A 19275-nucleotide genomic window follows, 5' to 3' on the forward strand; every position below is an offset into this window, starting at 1 on the left:
CAGGCAGAAGACACAGATAAAGATAGATAGGCTACTGTACCATAGAGGAGGAGGAAAGCACTTGTTGGCCACAAGGACAGAATGATTATGATGAATTGAAAACGGGGGACCCTGATATAAACAAGACGAAAGTCTTTCTCTGGTCTGCATCCCCTTAACAATTGTGTGTATTGAGCTGTACTGTACCCATTCTGCAATCTGTTAATCAAATTTTCAATCAATCTGTTAATAACATTTTCAATCAAGCAATCAATGATTTGGTAGAGGAGAGTCTGTGGTTCCGGTAAAGGAGAGTCTGTGGTTCCGGTAGAGGAGAGTCTGTGGTTCTGGTAGAGGAGAGTCTGTGGTTCTGGTAGAGGAGAGTCTGTGGTTCCGGTAAAGGAGAGTCTGTGGTTCTGGTAGAGGAGAGGCTGTGGTTCCGGTAAAGGAGAGGCTGTGGTTCTGGTAAAGGCAGATCGGTGATGAGAAGATAGCTTCCAGACGTTATAGAAATCGAAGGAGAATATGGTCCATTATGAAGAGACGGCTCCAGTAATACACAGGAAACTCCAGCTTCAGTCCTCTACCTTTAAAAGGAATGACATTGGACAGAGAATAGAGAACAGAGGGGTTAATCATCATGCAGATACATTGGTGATGAATGACATGGTGTAGGATTATTAGATAATGATGGTCAACACAACGTTTTGTAAGAGCTGTATGTGTAAGTCTCAACACACAGCAGTATAGACACAGAGCACCTACGGGAGGCTGCAATTCGAAACTGGCCACCGTAAATGCCCAAAACCCCCACCACCTCCTAATAGACAGTCTCCTCCCCACCGCATGTATATATTCCCTCCCCGCCGTATGTATATTTCCCTCCCACCCACCCACCCCCTCCTAATGTACAGTCCCCTCCCCATCATATGTATATACTCTGTCAAGATCTAGGGGTAACAGTACTGTATATTTGAATACCGCCTATGTCACAAATGTATCAGTACTAAATACCTATATGTCCCTATGCCATAAATGTCATGTATGTTGTGTATGTCATAAATGTCTATATGAATTGAAAATGGGGGACCCTGATGGAAACAAGACAAACGTCTTTCTCAGGTCTGCATCCCCTTAACAATTGTATGTATTGAGCCGTACTGTATTGTACCCATTCTGCAATCTGTTAAATAAAGTTTTCATTCATTCATTCATTCAGACGTATAGACGAGTGCTGCCACCTTGTGGTACGTTGTAGGACACACCATTGTGTAGAAACAACCTGATCATCTGCTGAGCATGACAGACAAAACGAATACAGGCATTTCATCTGAATGAACGTGACATGCAACACACTATATCAGGTCATGTTAAAGGATAAATCCCAGTGAAGTATTTTCTTGAGACAAAACTATTTGTATCTTGTGTTTTGATCAGAGCTCTTGTTCTACCTCAGAGGACTGGGTGAATATATCAGCCCTCGGGTTTAGCTGCTGGCTCAAACCAAGACGTTTCCCAGGGCCTGCTCTGAACTGATTAAAGCTTGAATGCCTTTGAAACTTAATGAATTCATGTGGATTCCCTGACTGAAGTCATTAATCTTTTCAAAGGTCGACCGCACAGGAGCGCGGACCAACACCAATTAGGCCAATCTGATTAATTCCTTCTAAAAAGTGTGACACAAAGAGAAACAGCCCCACTGCTGGCCTCTGTGGCAGACTTGTGTCCTGAAATGTGATTTGCCTCAGAATCAACGTTCAAGTACACGCATTGTTTCAGAGTGAAAGTGAAGGGACTTTGAAAAAAGCTTCAGAGTAGAGCAGTGTGGGAAAGGGCGCTGTGGTGAACAGCTCATCATACAGACTGAATCTGGAGGCCAAATCACAAGGCTTTTCTACTTGTCCTAACTTTTTCAAATCCCCTTGTGTTTTTTTGTGTTTGCAATAAATAAATAAAAAAAAAAAAAACAGAACTGCTTAACACTTTGAGTGCCAGCCACGAGAAATCTCGTTATTTCATGCCATGCGTTGAGTGCCAAGGACGAGAAATCTCGTTATTTAATTGTTATTGCTTTTATTAGCGATTTCCATACATTTTTCATCATTCTAGCCTAATGTTATCATTGGGACTGTCTAGGAGCTTGAACAGGGAAAATACCGCCCCCTATCGTCTGCCGGATGGTAATGCACGCATTGGATTGGACTGAATGAAAATGCATGGGAAAAGAAAAATCCGGAATCCACATTTGACTTCTCAGGCATGTAACCCGAGCCTACTGCAGTCATTGCCGACCCTCAGAACAGCGTGGATTATGTGTTTCGAGTACCCAGCATTGGATCAATAAATGCGATCGATATTTGGAATGGCGATCAGGAATTGGAATAATCTTTTTGCAGAACATCTGATGAGGTACGGAATCTATTTTACCAGTCTTGGGGTAATCAGAGTTTTTTTTCCACATATATCTCAACGTGTCCCCTATGTGTGTATGTGTGAGTGTGCAAAAAACTGAGCGCCCTCCAACCTAACAAGGCCACTGGCCATGACAACATCCCCTCCAAATTCCTCAGAGACTCAGCAGCTGCCATCACCCCAGTCATCACACACATAATAAACCTCTCCATAAAACAGGGACACGTCCCCAAGGACTTCAAAATTGCGAGAGTGACCCCTCTGCACAAAAAGGACAGCAAATTAGACCCAGGCAACTACCGCCCTGTTTCTATTCTTACCTCCATCTCGAAAGTCATGGAAAAAATAGTCTATGCACAGGTCGAAAAGTACCTAGCGGAAAGAAATCTAATCTATGAATTCCAATCTGGCTTCAGAACATCCCACTCCACTGACACATGTCTTCTCTATTGAACAACCACATCAAACAAGATGTGGACGCGGGCAAATACTGCGGCATGGTCATGCTGGACCTACAAAAGGCCTTCGACACTGTCAATCACTCCATTCTGATTGACAAGCTAAAAGCAATTGGTTTTGATAGTCTATCAGTGAGCTGGATGCAATCCTACCTTGAGGGGAGGGAACAGATGGTGGAGGTAAACGGTACCCTATCCCCCCCCCCCCTCACAGTGAGCTGTGGTGTTCCACAAGGAAGCATACTAGGACCGCTACTGTTCCTAATTTATGCAAATGACATGTCGTCAGCTTGTGACTGCAACTTGTTCTTGTTCGCGGACGACTCAGCCCTGCTGGTCTCTGACAAGAACAAGTTACAGGTTGAAAAAACCCTCAGCTCAGAACTCAGCAGAATTTGCACCTAGCTCGCTGATAACAAACTATCATTACACCTGGGTAAAACAGAGTCCATTCTCTTCGGATCAAATAACAAACTCAGCAAGACCGACGGCTTCTCAGTTACAGTGGGTGACAATATTGTCACAAGGAAAGATGAAATTACATACCTAGGTTCCATCCTAGAGGCAAATCTTTCCTGTGACAAAATGGCATCCAAGGTAATAAAAAAAAGTCAACCAACGAACTAGATTTTTGTACCGGATCTCCTCTCTGGTAAACAAGAATACCCTAAAGACTCTGGCAGGAGCACTCATTCAAGGGTACTACGACTATGCTTGCACCTCATGGTACCAAAGCACCTCAAAGGCGCTAAAAACAAGATTACAAACATCACAAAACAAACTGGTCAGACTACTACTTGACCTTACTCCTAGAACCCACCTCACCCCTGCCCACTTTGACTACCTAGGATGGCTTAGAGTAGATGACAGAGGACAGCAACTTGCAATGGGCCTGGTCTACAAGATACACTATACGACTAAGGTACCCATGTACATGTCAAAATACTTCCCAAAGGTCAGTGAATACCACGACCACAACACCAGAGGAAGCTCAACAAATCATGTTAAACCCAGATTCGGCTCAAACAAGGGACTAAACACGTTTTGCAATTATGCCACAACAATGTGGAACGCCCTACCCAAAGCTGTAAAGGAATGTGAATCCCTACCCACATTCAAAACCGCTCTTAAAGAGCACCTACGGGAGGCTGCAATTCGAAACTGCCACTGTAAATGTCCAAACCCCCCCACCCCCACCTAATAGACAGACCGTATGTATATATTCCCTACCCACCGTATGTATATTTCTCTCCCACCCACCCACCCCCTCCTAATGTACAGTCTCCTCCCCACCGTATGTATATATTCTCTCCCCACCGTGTTTATATTCCTCTCCCACCCACCCACCCCCTCCTAATGTACAGTCTCATCCCCATCATATGCATATACTCTGTCAGGATCTATGGGTAAGAGTACTGTATATTTGCATATCATATATGTCACAAATGTAACAGTACTATGCCATAAATGTCATGATGTCATGTTGTGTATGTCATAAATGTCACTATAAATTGAAAATGGGGGACCCTGATGAAAACAAGACAAACGTCTTTCTCTGGTCTGCATCCCCTTAACAATTGTGTATTGAGCCGTACTGTATTGTACCCATTCTGCAATCTGTTAAATAAAATTTGCATTCATTCATTCATTCATTCATTCATTCATTCATTCATTCAAGGGCGATTATCACAGAATCTTTTTTTTTCTGGAAATTTCCAAAAACGAGTGTTTTTCAAAATGGTATCAAACGGAAATGTACAGATGAAAAAACAATCCGTTTCGTACATGTTGACTGCAAGCAAGTCATTGATAAGCGACGGGGGTATTAGACACATAGCCATAATATAGAATATAGAAATAGCTCCGTGAAAATCATGAAATATCGGAAAAATTTTCTAAAAAGGCTGGCATTCAAACGCTAATTCTGGCGCCCCCTGCTGGCACTCAAAGTGTTAAAGGTGCTATAGATGAGATTCGGCCACTAGATGTCGCACTAGAGCACGAGTATGTCAAATTTGATCCAATCAGGTGCATTCCACATGGGGAAATGGGAAGTAGGGAAGGGATACAGTGCATGCACGAGACATGTAAACAACATTCACCTGCCAACGTTTTTTAAATTATAAATTCATTAATAAAAAGAAAAAGCAGTAAATGTATTTCTCACCTTTCTAAACACTCTGTGGTTGTGTTATTACATTTTTCTTTTTAACACAGGCCCTATTTAAACATTGTCTGGCTTGTCTGGCATGATGTTTAGTTACAGGTCAAAAGTTCACAGATCACTTTAGTGTTGAGCAGTGTTAATTTTGTCAACGAAAATTATGACGAAAGATCTTCGTCAACGAAGGTCTTTTTCATGACGACAACGAGACGTGACGTCACGTTATTGAAGACCATGTCATGCTAACATGACTAAATAGTTCATTAAATATCGTTGACCACAACTGAGGACACAAAAATGTAATTTACAAAAACCAGGACGAAATTTCTCTTCATGTATGTTGATATTGTTGACTAAAACAAGACGAGACAAAATAATTATAACTTTTCTTAATGCCATCGTCCCGACAGAGCAGTGTGACGGCTGATGGGGAGCTCTGTGTTATGAGCATTAGCTGAAGAGCTATCTGAAAAGCTAGTTTTAGCTTAACGTTACCTTGGCTAAAATTGAGACTATTCATAATCCAGCTGCAGACCTGCAAGCAAAGTACAGCAAGTTGGCAAAGGAGTATTCCAAGGTAAATCACTTTTTCACCAGTTTGTTACATTGTTTCCATCTAGCTCGCGTTAACTAGTGGCTAACCTAGCTCACGCTAGCGTGGCTAACTGATCGACCTCTCCCACACATGCACGCAATTAATGACATGTTGCAGACAGCCATACCGGTGACAATGTTTAGCTTTTAGTGCCAAATGATAAGAGTCTGAGGCGGAGTCTCAAAAGACGTATAATGTCCGTGCGGAACCAGTGTGCCACCAACCTTTCCGTGGGTGAACTCATTGAGCATAGTTGATACTAATACTAATCTTTTTTTTGTATTTTATTTTTTTATTATTTTTTAAACAAACACATAAACAAACATGACAACACACGATAAGATATACAAGCATTAATTGTCAGAGCACATCCAATGAGATTACATTTTAGTTAATTGTCTTATATAAGATATACCCCTAATACCTGTTATCTAAAAACCTACACACATATGCTCCAGCTCGAACCCCCCCCTCCCGGACCCCACCTTGAGAAGTACCTCCACTATCCCTCGCACCTAACCAGACACTACCATTATAAGCTAGCTTTTATTCTCTCCACCACTTCTAACCACATTGACATTTTGGATTCATTGAGACCCAGAATTCTTGCTGTAGATATTTCTTGATAAATCACATCGAGATATCTAAGAAACCAAACTTTACGGCACATTTTTTCCGGTTGAAACCAGCGTGATGCGATCAGCTTTTTAGCTACTGTGATACCCGATAAAACCAATCTCTTTAGCTGTGGATTCACTGCAAACTCAAAAACATCATTCAATAGTAATACCGAGGGGTGTACAGGTATATTCCAAGATACGAGTTTTGATAATTGTTGGGTCACATCTTTCCAGAATGCCTTGACTGGTGGGCAGTCCCAATACATGTGCATAAATGTCCCTTCGTCCCCATTTGTACATTGGGTGCATTTGGAGTCTTGTTTAAGCCCCATTCGGCACAGTCTTATAGGAGTCAAGTATGTCCTGTGGATATAGTTAAGATTGATTGTTGATGATCCGGGTTCCTTGATGTAAGTCGGACATTTGCCCAGGCTCCTTGCCAATCAAAGTCATTTTCCAGGTCTGGTATATCCCTCCTCCAGACAGAGTCTAGTTGGAGGGTTTCATACGAGGACGTTAGTAATTGATGATAAAATTCTGAAACAAAACCTCTAGATGTCTCTCTTTCGTAGAAGAATTTGTGGTATCTGTGGTGTTCAATTGGTCTGTCTAATGGAACACCGTGAGACTTCAAACATAGCTGTAACTGTTTGTAAAAAAGCCATGTGGACTTGGTGAGATTACATTTTTTGCGTATTTCTTTATCACTACAAAAACCCTGTTTGTTAAAAACATCCCCTAATGAGTGTATGCCTTGCTCTTCCCATATAGGGAATCTTATAGGTCGTTTTTCAATTAAGAGTGCATTGTTATTGAATAAGGGAGTATGATTGTGCCATTTATGTGGGTTAGGATTTTTTTTTTGTGATTCACGCCATATCCGGATCGCATGAGTAATTATGGGGCCAAATTTTCGTTCACAGTGCTTGATTGGTAGTTCAGTGTATGCTATGTCCTTCAGTCTATGTGGGGCTACTATGTTTTCTTCTAATTTTCTCCAGGATACTAATGCTTGACCATGTTGTCAATGGTCTTAATGTGTACGCCTTAAAATATTGGAAAAAATCTGGAAATGCCATGCCACCATCTGCTTTATTTCTCTGTGCGGTGGATCTTTTTATACGTGGTGGTTTGTTATTCCAAATAAATTTGTATGTGGAGGAGTGTAATCTTTTCCAGTAACCCTCTGGAGGGGGTAACGGTAGCATTGAACTGAAGAAGTTGATTCTAGGTAGTACATCCATCTTAACTATTGATATCCGTGCTTGTACTGTGTTTTTAAGTTTTGCCCATCTATCAAGGTCGTCTTTGATTTTGTTTTGGATTTTTGTGTAATTGTGCTTCACCGTTTGTCTTATGGTGGGGAATATTTCCACTCCCAAGCATCTGAAATGTTTTACCATCGGTATCTCTCCTGGGAGGGTTATATCTTTTTTTGCAGGGGTGTTAAGTGGAAGGAAAGCCGACTTCGGCCAATTTATCTTAAATCCCGATAAATCACCAAAGTCCTCAATCAACTTGAGCAGATGAGGCAATGTGGTGTTGGGGTTTTGCATGAACAATATTACGTCGTCCGCATATAAACAAATTTTTTGTTGTGTGCCCTTGATTACGATTGGTTCTATGGATTGGGATTGTCTTATATATTGTGCTAAAGGCTCTAATGATAGATTGAATAGTCCGGGACTAAGAGGACAACCCTGTCTGGCAGAGCGTGATACCGGAAAGATTTTGGAGATGATTGTGCCTGTTGTAATCATGGCCGATGGGTCTTTGTATAATACTTTAATCATATCAATGAATCCTTTTCCTAACCCCATCCTTTCTAGTACTGCCCATAGATACGACCATTCCAGCCTGTCAAAGGCTTTCATAGCATCCAGGGACAGCATCGCCTTAGGTATGGTGTCATCCTTGTCGGCATCTAGTACGTGCAGTATTCGTCTTATGTTATCAGTGATCAGGCGGCCTCTTATGAAGCCAGTTTGGTCCGGGTGAACTAAAGACGTCATATGCTTTTGTAATCTGATGGCTAATACGAGTACAGTTTGATATCGGTTCCGAGGAGGTTTAAAGGTCTATAACTACCGCACTCGTTGGGGTCTGTCTTTTTTAAGGAGAACTGTTATGAGTGCAATATTGTCATTCTTATGGAAGTTCCCCTCCTTGACTGAGTATAAGATCATATTTAGTAATAAGGGACCAATTATGTCCCAACAAGAAAGGCACATTTCTGATGGGAAACCGTCTCTTCCAGGAGCCTTACCACTTTGCATTGCGGTTATGGCCTTCTTGAGTTCCTCTAGTGTGATCGGTGTTTCTAACTGTTTAGCGTCATCCTCTGAAAGTTTAGGGAGAATAATTTGATTAAGAAATGTGTCCATTTTGTTTTGATCGAAGGTCGTTTCTGATTTATATAAGTCGGAGTAGAATTCTTTGAATGTATCGTTTATTTTTACAGGATCTGTTACAAGTACTTGTTGTGCTCTAATGGTAGTTATATCTGCAAATTTTGCATTAATTCTTAATCGCATGGCTAATAGATGACTAGGTTTGGAACCATGGGAGTACTGCTGTTGTCTTGTGCTGCGTATTTGTATTTCCGATTGTTGTCTGTATATGGCATTGATCTCTATTTTTAGTACGTTAACTTGATTCTCTAGTCGAGTTGAGTTGTTGTATTTTAGAGAATTAAATAACGTTGAGTAAAGCGTTTCCAGCTCAGCCAGTTTTGTGCATTTATTCTTGCGCATTTTGGAGGAAAAGCTATCCGTGAAATCTTTGATCATTCCCTTTACCGACATCCATATTATTCTGGGGTCTTGCACCGAGTTTGCATTCTCCCGTTGGAATACTATAAGAGCTTCTTTGAGTTGTGTAATGAATTCCTTGTTATTAAGCAGCAACGAGTTAAATCGCCATCTTGGGGCTCGGGAGGATAGTATACCAAATGTACCTTTAAGGAGTAAATAACAGTGATCTGATAGTGCGTTGGGTATCATTTCCACTTCATAATTATCAAATAGTCTCTGTGATGCAAAGACATAATCTATTCTGGATAGTGTATTATGTCTCGCAGATCGACAAGAGTACTTTCGGGTCGTGGGATTAAGTAACCGCCATAAGTCATTTACACCTGTAATCTTCGACCAATCCTTTAATGCCTTCGATGAATTCTTTTGTTCGCTGGAAAAGGCGAGGTAAGATTTGTCCATCCTTGGGTTCCAGATGGCATTAAAATCCGCACCTATTATAAATGAGTAATCGGGAATGTCTAACATTGCATTGGTTAGTGTAGTGAAGAAATCTTCTTCGTACAAATTTGGGGCGTATACCGCTACCAACGCTATTTTCCTGTTCTTATGTTCAATCTTAGCTATAGTTATCCGACCTTCTACATCAGACCATACTCCCTTTAGTACAATATTCAACTTACGTTTAACGACTATGGCTACACCCCGAGTTCTCGTACCAATAGAAGAGTGACTAATATTATGGTATGTGTTGTCCGCTAATTTATCTATGTCTTTCTCTAGAATGTGCGTTTCGCTTAGCAGAGCAATGTCCACATGTTCTTTTTTCATCAGTGTGAGCACGCTTTTGCGTTTGAGTTGGTTATTTATTCCCCCGGTGTTCCATATCATTATATTCAAACTAGCCATAATCTATACATGTTGTATTGTAATTTTTGGTAATGCTTCTGGAGTGCGAGGCAATAATAGATATACATCCCACCAATGAGGTCCCGTTGAGAGCCGAGCTTAAAAACATACATATATACAAATAAAAATCCCCTACCCTTCCCTCCCACCGAGAGACGTACAGGATTGTGTTCCATGAACACAACCTTTGCGTATGACTCCCTCCCTTGCACCACCGGATATCCCAGAATGATCCAATTATCCTTAACATTCCTATGTATACCATAGGATCTAACACTCTAAATTCTACCATAAGTAGAATGTCGACTGTGGCTTGGCCACTTTCCCGTAAAATAAAAATGTAAATAAGATAAAACTAAAAATAAAGACCAAAAATAAGCTTCAATTATCATGCCCTAATCACTTACATTTTATATGAACTTGTGTAATTTATAGTAACCCATGAATAATATGGAGGTATTGAACTGAAGAGAGAGCCTCAATAAATCAGAGAAAACGGATGAAAAAAACAAGTAAAAGGAAGAGAACATTAACTTAGATCTTAAAAGAGCTTTGCTATGCTTAAACATCTAAAGTATAAATTGGAGAAGTAGTGGAAATATTTCCAATTAATAGAAAACAGTTTTTAAATACGTATATGCAGCATTTCCCTGACCGGGGTGGGCGATGATCCGTTGTGTAGAATGATCTTTCAGCCGGCCGCTGCTATGATGGTGCTGTGGTTCTGCATCTAGATGCTGTTGATTATTCCCCCGAGGGGCTTCTGGTAGAATGACTGACCACGTATTGCTGTTATTCCAGAATGTTCCTTATATCAAAGAATGCTTTAGATGTTCTAGATTATTCCAATATGTCGTTTTTACATTGTTCGAATGTTCCAGTATGTTCTGGAGTGTTCCAATCTTGAATCCAATATGTCCGCAATAATAGAATCCCGACGGGGAAATCATTCAATAATTCTGAGCACGTAGGTCTCTCTGTCCCAAATCCTCGGTTCATTAAAGATTATACTATATGGTGACCTTGCATAACAGAGATTAAAAGGCCATTTATACACTATCCTGCGTGTTGTGCAGACAAGTATTTGGCTGCATCTTCAGGCGAGTTGAGGAAAACCCTTGCTCCTTTTTTATCGACAATGCGAAGTATTGCAGGGTATGTTAATAGGGGTCTGTATTTCTCCAGATAGAGTTGAGACATCACCGTCTTGAACTTGGCACGCAGGTCCACTACATCACGACAATAATCTTCAAAGCAGTGTATTGGTACATCCATGTATTTCAGATTGCCTTTCATCCTGCGAGTTTCACGAATAATCATTTCTTTTATTCTGACTTGGCGCAGGATAACCAATATCACTCTGGGCTTAGCGTTATTGCCAATGGATCGAGGCCCCAATCTGTAGCACTGTTCCACCTCTGGTACTTTAGGAAGGATCTCTGTTCCCAAGATTTTCTGTAATTCTGTGGCAAACTCTTCAGGGTGAGCACATCTCACTGACTCGTCCAGACCGACTATACGAATATTCAGCTTGCGTTTTTGATATTCCATCTCGAATATTTTGGCTTTCTGTTCTTCATTGATTTGCTTAAGCTCCATCGTTATATCGCTGAGCTTCGTATTGATTTCTTTGTAGTTTCCCTTCATCTCAGCAGTTAGGTTAACGTTCATAACCTCTACTTCTTTGTAGATTCGAGCGACATTTTTTTCGTGGGCTTCCATTCCTGTTTCCAGAGCCTCGGTGCGTTTAATATGTGTGTCGGCGTCCGCTCTCAGCGCATCTATTTTGCCTTCAATAGATTATTTAATAGCATCTACTTTTTGGGTTATTATCTTCTCCATTTCCTCCATTCTCTTCTCCATTGTCTTCCCCATACTAATACTAATCTATACCTGTTGTTGAATAAATACCATTACTTTCTAGTTATTACTAAAAAACAGTATATATAAAACTAGCTGTAAAAAAAAAAAATAAAAAAAAAAGCTTTATAATTTATATAATATATATATATATATTTTTATGTATGCACTGGTATCGGATCAGTACGTTTTTTTCCATTAACGAAAAATAGACAAAAATGTCATCCGTTTTCGTCTACTAAATCTAGACTAAAACAAAAAAGACTAAATTTAGACAAAAACTGACTAAGACTAAAATGCTCAGAAATTTTTGACTAAACGAAAAATAAACGAAGATGACTAAATATGATGAAAACGAAAAAGGAGCACTTGACACATGACTAAGACAAAAACTAAAATGAAAATAGCTGCCAAAATTAACACTGGTGTTGAGAAACCTTGCACTATGCTGCATCCTCTCACCACACTCCAATCCAATCCAATGGGGCTTCAGTGTTTTATTATTCAGAAACCATGGGCTAGATCCACAAAGAATGGATTGCATGGTGATAATCAGTGTGCGATCCATAGCATCATCTTTGGGTGAGCAAACTCACCACTCTCGCTGCCGTTGAATTCGTAAGGGCTGCTACCACATAGTAGTACTTGGTGGCATCCGCGGTAATATTCCTGAGAGCGAATTGGGCTTCGGCTTGCGCGAACCAAGCGTTGGCACTCTGCGCAGCTTGAGTGAAACTGCGTTCAAAGTTCTGCGATCTGCGTTCTGTTGTTCAGTTGACATGTTCGATATAATCTCCGAAATACGTCCAAGGGTCACAAATGTAGGAATGCAGTAATGATAGCGTAGACGGAGTCGTGTTCCAATGCAAAAACGCTAGTTTATTACGCACTCTACTGTCGCACAAACACTGTCTCTCTTTAACTACGTCATCCCCCGCTAAGGGTCATGGGAGATGTAGTAAACACCACAAAAGGCTAGAATGCCGTGAATTATGTCCCAGTAAGTAGCCACTACACGCAAATCATTAATCATACATCCAAAATAGCATACGTTTATTATTATACACGATGATGATACAGCTCCCAGGGGAGCTTTAGAGACCCCCAGGGGAGCTGATGTCTGATCTAGGGGAGCTATAGCTCACCGGGCTCCCCTCGTGGATCGCACCCTGGTGATAATTACACCCTTACTTACAATTCATTATGAATTGAAAATGGGGGACCCTGATGTAAACAAGACGAAAGTCTTTCTCTGGTCTGCATCCCTTTAACAATTGTGTGTATTGAATCGTACTGTATTGTACCCATTCTGCAATCTGTTAATAACATTTTCATTCAAGCAATCACCTGCGCGGAAATTCACAAAGTTTTGGACAGGGTTGTAGCCAATGAGTGTGGCTTTCCAATGATACCCCATGTGGGGATATAATACGGTCTGTATTGATCGATTTATGATTTTAAAAAAAAGCAGGTATATATAAGGGGACCTTGGTGAATTTTTGTCGTAAATGGGGAACATTTTCAGAACATTCTGTGAAATTAGAGCAATTGTATACGCTCAAGATGTATTTTTTTTATCCGCTTTTTCTCCTCCTTTTTCGATGTTTTTCTCCCATCCCAATTTAGTCGTGCCAATTCCCCCCTCCCCTGTCTTGATCGTTGCTCGCATGTGCCCCCCACTGGTCGTCGTAGGGAGGGTTGAAGAATCTATCGCATGTCCCCTCCGATACATGCAGAGTCAGCCAGCCACTTCTTTTCACCTGCCAGCGCGGACTCTCTTTGGCGTGGTGTAACGTGTGGGAGGTCACACTACCCTCACCATCTCCCTTCCTCGCTGTGCAGGCGCCCTGATCGACCTGTAGGAGTTGCTGTTTACAACGACCAGATTACCACCCCACCGGCTTCCCTCCCGCTGAATCTGCCAATTGAGCCAGTATGACGGCCGGCCAAGCCGGAGGCAACGCTGACAGCCGGATTCGATACCAGTGTCTCGCTCGTTGGTGATGCGCGCTTAGTCCGCTGCGCCACCCAGCCGCATCATCTGTATTATCTGATAACATTTTCAGTCTGTTCACCTCACTCCAATAATTTCTATTACAGCAAAATGGGATTTTCTTTTATTGCAATATATTGCTGTATTGATTCCCCCCCCCCCCCCCCCCCCCTGTGGTAGATAAAACTTCCCCCACCTCTCTTTGATCCCCCTCACCCATCTTCCCTTCCTACCCTCATCCCTCATTCTTTAATCCCAATAAACCCTCCCCCAAATGTCATGACACCCTTATCTAAGATCTGGTGGGGGTGTCTCTCATTTCATGGGTTTCCTAACTAGTCACCTATAGTGTGAGAGTCATCCAGTCATTCTCTGACTATTTTGTATTGACAAACATACATTAAAAAATGGTTCAGAGACAGGGAAGGAGAATATAACTTAAGAGGGAGAGGGGATCTTAAACAACCAATGGTACACACTACGCTGAAAAGCATGTGCATATCTGTTTGTGGAGTGAAGTTGTGGAATAATTTACCTGAATACATCAAACTGAGTAAACATATGGCACAATTTAAAAAGCAGCTTAAAAATACACATTAGAGAAATACAGAAATGAGTAATGAGGATAAACAAAGTTATGTTATATTGTGTTATGTAGTGCTGTACTGTATTCACTGCTGTCAAGTGAATCAAGTTTTTTTTCTTTTCGTACTATAAGTAAAAGTATATTCTATATTGTATTATACTAAATTCTGTTATATCTAGTAAAATTAATGGAAGAACAAATGTAAATGTAAGGGGGTAGGGATCAATAAGCTTAGCTTCCCTCTACTCCTTTTTTGGACATGTCTGCTAACTAAATACATTGCTCTTGACTTTTTGTTTAAAATTCCTTTTTTTAATGTTTTTTAAAGAAAAATGTAATTACATTTTTTTGTTGTTGTTATGATTGTTCTGTTTGACGGAGCTAGATACCATGATTTGTTTGGAGGAATATGGAGAATACATGTTCAAAAATAAACGTTTTCATTCATTCATTCATTCATTCATTCATTGATACTTTGACTGAGTTAATAAATTGTATTAACCGGATCTCTTCTGACTGAGTAAGTTATTCAGCTTCGGCTACATTCCACTACACCCGCCACCCCTAATAAGTATCAGCTTTTGAATGATAGCAAACATATAACTTCCCTGTGGTTCTTTAGGAGTTGACTATTAATTAATTAGATTAATTGACATTAATCACAAAGTTACTAAGAGAGAACAGAAATGTAATATAACCCATGCTGTATTTGTTGTTTATTTTCTATCAACATAAACATATCTGACACACAAAGCGCACTGCATCTACGTTACTATTCTTTCAATATACTGTATATCTAGATAATTTAATTAATATGAAATAAGTACCTTTAGGGATTCTAGGGCATGTTTTCATGTTGAAATAACTGTAAACCATGCACAAAACCATTTAAACACTCATGTGCCATTAATGAATAGCTCTATTACTGATAAAGTATATGCTTTAAATGTGTTATTGATAGATAACTAATGAAAGAAAGAACATTTTAAAATAAATGTAAGGTAAACGTAAAGGTAACATGTCGAATGGGAGATTTCACACGTTAAAAGGGTCAAACTTGTTCTACATACCAACCTGTTGCTCACTTGCTGTGATGCTGTTGGTGCGGAGGCTGACGGTGGTGCTGATGGCGGGGGCTGGACACACCCCCACCTCCACGGATGGCAGGCCGATGTCCCGCTGAGGCAGAGGAGGCAGAGGAGGAGAGGTGCTGCTGGTGCTGGGCACCAGCGCGGATAGGCTTGGCTACAGAGAGACAGAGCACAGCCATCTTGCTACTCCATAGGAACTCATTTCATATTTCACATGGATTTTCCGCCAAAAAACACACATTCCCGAACATTTTTCAAAGATATATTCTGGAAGACTTATCTTGGAACCACTGAGACATAATCTATGACAAGTACACTCTGAGTCCTGAACGTGCTGGAGATATGTCTTAAGTGGCTGAAACGGTCGCAGAAATTATATGATCTGATATCTGCTTGGAGAATGGGTCGTAAACTCCAAAGCGCGTTCCCGTTCAGCTCATTTGCATACAAAACACCGCCTCCATAGCTCCTTATAAGGCAACTGGTGACGCAGCTGTGTGAAATGGAATGGCGGAAGTGCTTTGCGAGCCGCGTGATTACGAAACCTAGCGTCAGTCAGTGCCAATCAGAGAGCGTCTCCGAGAAATGCGGCTAGGTTTCGTAATCACGCTTGCGCCCATCAAAACTAGATTAGATTAATGTATTGGCATCATATACAGCTCGCGGTACACACCTGCCGCAGCGCGCGCGCACACACAGACACACACACGTGCGCGCGCGCAGTACTGTATATGAATGAATGAATGACATATAATATATATAGCCTACGGCGGGCGTAATGAATGAACGCAGTATGGCTTATTATTCGATAATTAAGCCATTCGTAGGCGCACACAAGACTTGTTATGGAATATTAATGCTGTCTATTTCCACCGATTAGCTTTAGTTCTTATTTATTTATCCACTGTCATTTCAGTGTTGGTGTATAGGCTATATAGTGTATTTCAATATAAGTTTAATTGATTAATGATATATTCGAAGGAATGCAGGTTTATAGCTATATCAACCCCCTCCAATGTACAGTAAATGACCAAGTATGGTTTTGTCAATATTCCAATGTACAGTTTTGCTTGTACAGTGTAAGTCTATCCCCCACCCACCCCTACCCAACCTCCTCCAACAGTTTCTACGTCAAATGTACTCTCTTTTCTGGACTCTTTTTGTATCACAAACAGTACTGTATTTGCAAATCTGGTATGTCATAAATGTATAGATGTAGCAGTACTGTCTATCTGTGTCATGTGTGTCATATATGTTATGATGAATTGAAAATGGGGGACCCTGATGTAAACAAGACGAAATTCTTTCTCTGGTCTGCATCCCCTTATGTAATTGAGCTGTACTGTACTGTACCCATTCTGCAATCTGTTAATGAAGCTTTCAATCAATCAATCAAACAAAGGTCTGTCCCATTGTATACCAATCAATGGGATACATTGCATGTTGACCTGCATTCTTTCAAATGTATATAATTAATCATTAAAACAGATGTGTAACAAATAAGAAATACAAATTCCACAGAAGGCATTAAATTATTATTATTTTCAATCATTTCACAATAATTGCATAATTGTGTTTGAATATCTGAGTAATTATTTGTCCAAAATAGCTGGTTCAGATATGATTAATCCAGCTGCCCTGTGATCAGATGAATCCATATTATTTATTTTTCCGACATCAAATTTGTAATTTCTTATCGTACAAATATTGTCATATTTATTTTAATTATGATTAAGTAATTAATTCCAAGGAGGCCTGTAGCATTGACGTGAAGGAATCACTATGAGAACACAGTCTGTCAAGTTATAATAACATTTTAAATTAGTCAATCAATCATGAGATTTGATTGTGGGCTGAGAGCATATTTAAGTGTGCTCCTCAGCACTCTTAGATCTGCTCTCAAATAAGATTTCAGGAAAATTTGAGGACTCCCATTCCCAGCCCTAATATGTCTTAAATGGGCCGAAATCTGGCTAAGACGAAATATTTTGTCGTAACTTCGTTCGAGAATGAGACCCACTGATTTCACATCAGAACTACATGAAAAATAATATAGAATAATTTGTATGGATTCATCATCACCATATGATCTTCTTGTCATTTATTTATATGTGCAAACAATTTGCAAGCCATAGAACTATAGTATTATTAACAAACACTGTCTTTGTGTAAGACAGTTCAATTAATGTGACAAAGCTTCATATCTATAACACTGTGTTGTTAACAGTCTAAGAACAATCCCCAGGGTTAAGTTAAAATTAAGACTTTTTAAAAACCTTTTTAAGACCACTTTGAATATAATGTAATACCTACTGGCAGAGAAATATGAAGGAAAATTACTATGATAGAAGTAATTCTATATGAATTGTTGGGGAGAACTGATTACTATTACCCTACTGCTTACTTTGCAGCCCGGACGTTTCCCCCCAAACACATTTAAACACGATACAGAGATGTTATCGCAACATAGAAGTAACTTCCTAATCCAATAAATGTTTAAGGCCTCATATAAAACTCATATTTAACACCTTTTTAAGGTCTGAAATTCACATTATTAAACTTAAGACTCTTAAGTAGGGATGTCCGATAGGGCGGCTAGGTGGTGTAGTGGGCAGGGCACTCGCCACCAGTGTGGAGACGCTAGGATTCGCGTGTTCGAATCCAGCTCTCCACATTGTTTTCAGTTTAGCTGGTCGTCCGCAGTAATACACATTGGCCGTATTACGGGGAGGGAAAACTGAAGGGTGGGGATCGAACGTTGTGAACAAGCGACTCCTACAAGTCGGTTGGTGCGCCTGCGCAGTAGAATCAGGAAGTGTCGGGGGCAGCGTGAGCCTCCCACGCGTTACTCCTCGACACTGAGAGATCGAGCTGCGCAGGTGAAAAGATGCGACTGCTGTTACCTCAAGTACCGGAGGGGACTTGTGCTATGTATGACTTAGTCCACATTGCAGCCGGCTTGTGGGAGGCAAGAAACAGCGTTCGTGACAGGGGAGGGTTGAATTGGATGATACGAAATTGGGATGGGAGAAAATATAGAAAAATGGGAGAAAAAGTGGATCAAAAAAAAAAAGTAGGGATGTCCGATATTATCGGCCTACCGATATTATCGGCCGATATCAGCATTAAAATGTGATATCGGAAAATATCGGTATCGGTTTTCAAAAAAAAAATTATTATTATAATTCTTTTTACATTTCTATAACCTTTATTTACCCAGGCAAGCAAGTAAGAACAAATTCTGATTTTATTTATTGTCAAAAGTATGCATAATGTTGTGTTAATTCCACAACAAGAGATATGTAATGTTAATTACCTGAAATTATTCAATTTTTTTGGGGGGGGAAACCCTGCATATATCGGTATCGGTTGCTATCGGTTGATATCGGTATCGGAAATTAAGAGTTGGACAATATCGGTATATCGGTATCGGTAAAAAAGCCAATATCAAGCATCCCTACTCTTAAGACATTTTATTAAGACCCCTGTGGGAACCCTGAATCCCTCTCAACCTCATCCCTCCCATCACACGTCACCTATTTGTGCAGACTGTCCTCTCCTGGACACGTTCTTGGCGCGCACGGCCTCCGTGATGCGGTCCACCTCCTGTTGGTAGCGCTTGCGGTCCCGCATGGCCCCCTCCTTGGCCTCCTTCAGGGCGTGCTCCAGGGCCTTCACACGCTCCCCCGTGGCCCGCAGGCGCTTCTCCAGCTTGGGCAGCTCACAGCGCAGGTCTGCATTGTCACGCACCAACTGGAAAATAAAGACAAATATACCTTTAATTTAGGGATGTCCGATATTATCGGCCGATATCGGTATTTTTTTTACATTTCTATAACCTTTATTTACCCAGGC

General features: G+C 40.6%; 1 protein-coding gene across 1 annotated transcript in view; it reads right to left on the reverse strand.

The window, feature by feature from the left end:
* Window positions 1-438: 438 nt before the first annotated feature.
* Window positions 439-19275, reverse strand: part of kif5c (kinesin family member 5C) — a gene marked incomplete at its 5' end in the record, with an annotated part of 152638 nt that continues 133801 nt past the window's right edge. Inside the window, 3 exons of the mRNA XM_084313865.1 lie at window positions 439-566; window positions 15400-15574; window positions 18957-19173. Coding sequence (XP_084169991.1) covers window positions 15411-15574; window positions 18957-19173 — 381 coding nt within the window. The 3' untranslated portion in view covers window positions 439-566; window positions 15400-15410. The remainder of the gene's footprint in view (window positions 567-15399; window positions 15575-18956; window positions 19174-19275) is intronic.

This window comes from Notolepis coatsorum (genome assembly GCF_963971535.1).
Source record: "Notolepis coatsorum genome assembly, chromosome: 5".
Classification (NCBI taxonomy): Eukaryota; Metazoa; Chordata; class Actinopteri; order Aulopiformes; family Paralepididae; genus Notolepis; species Notolepis coatsorum.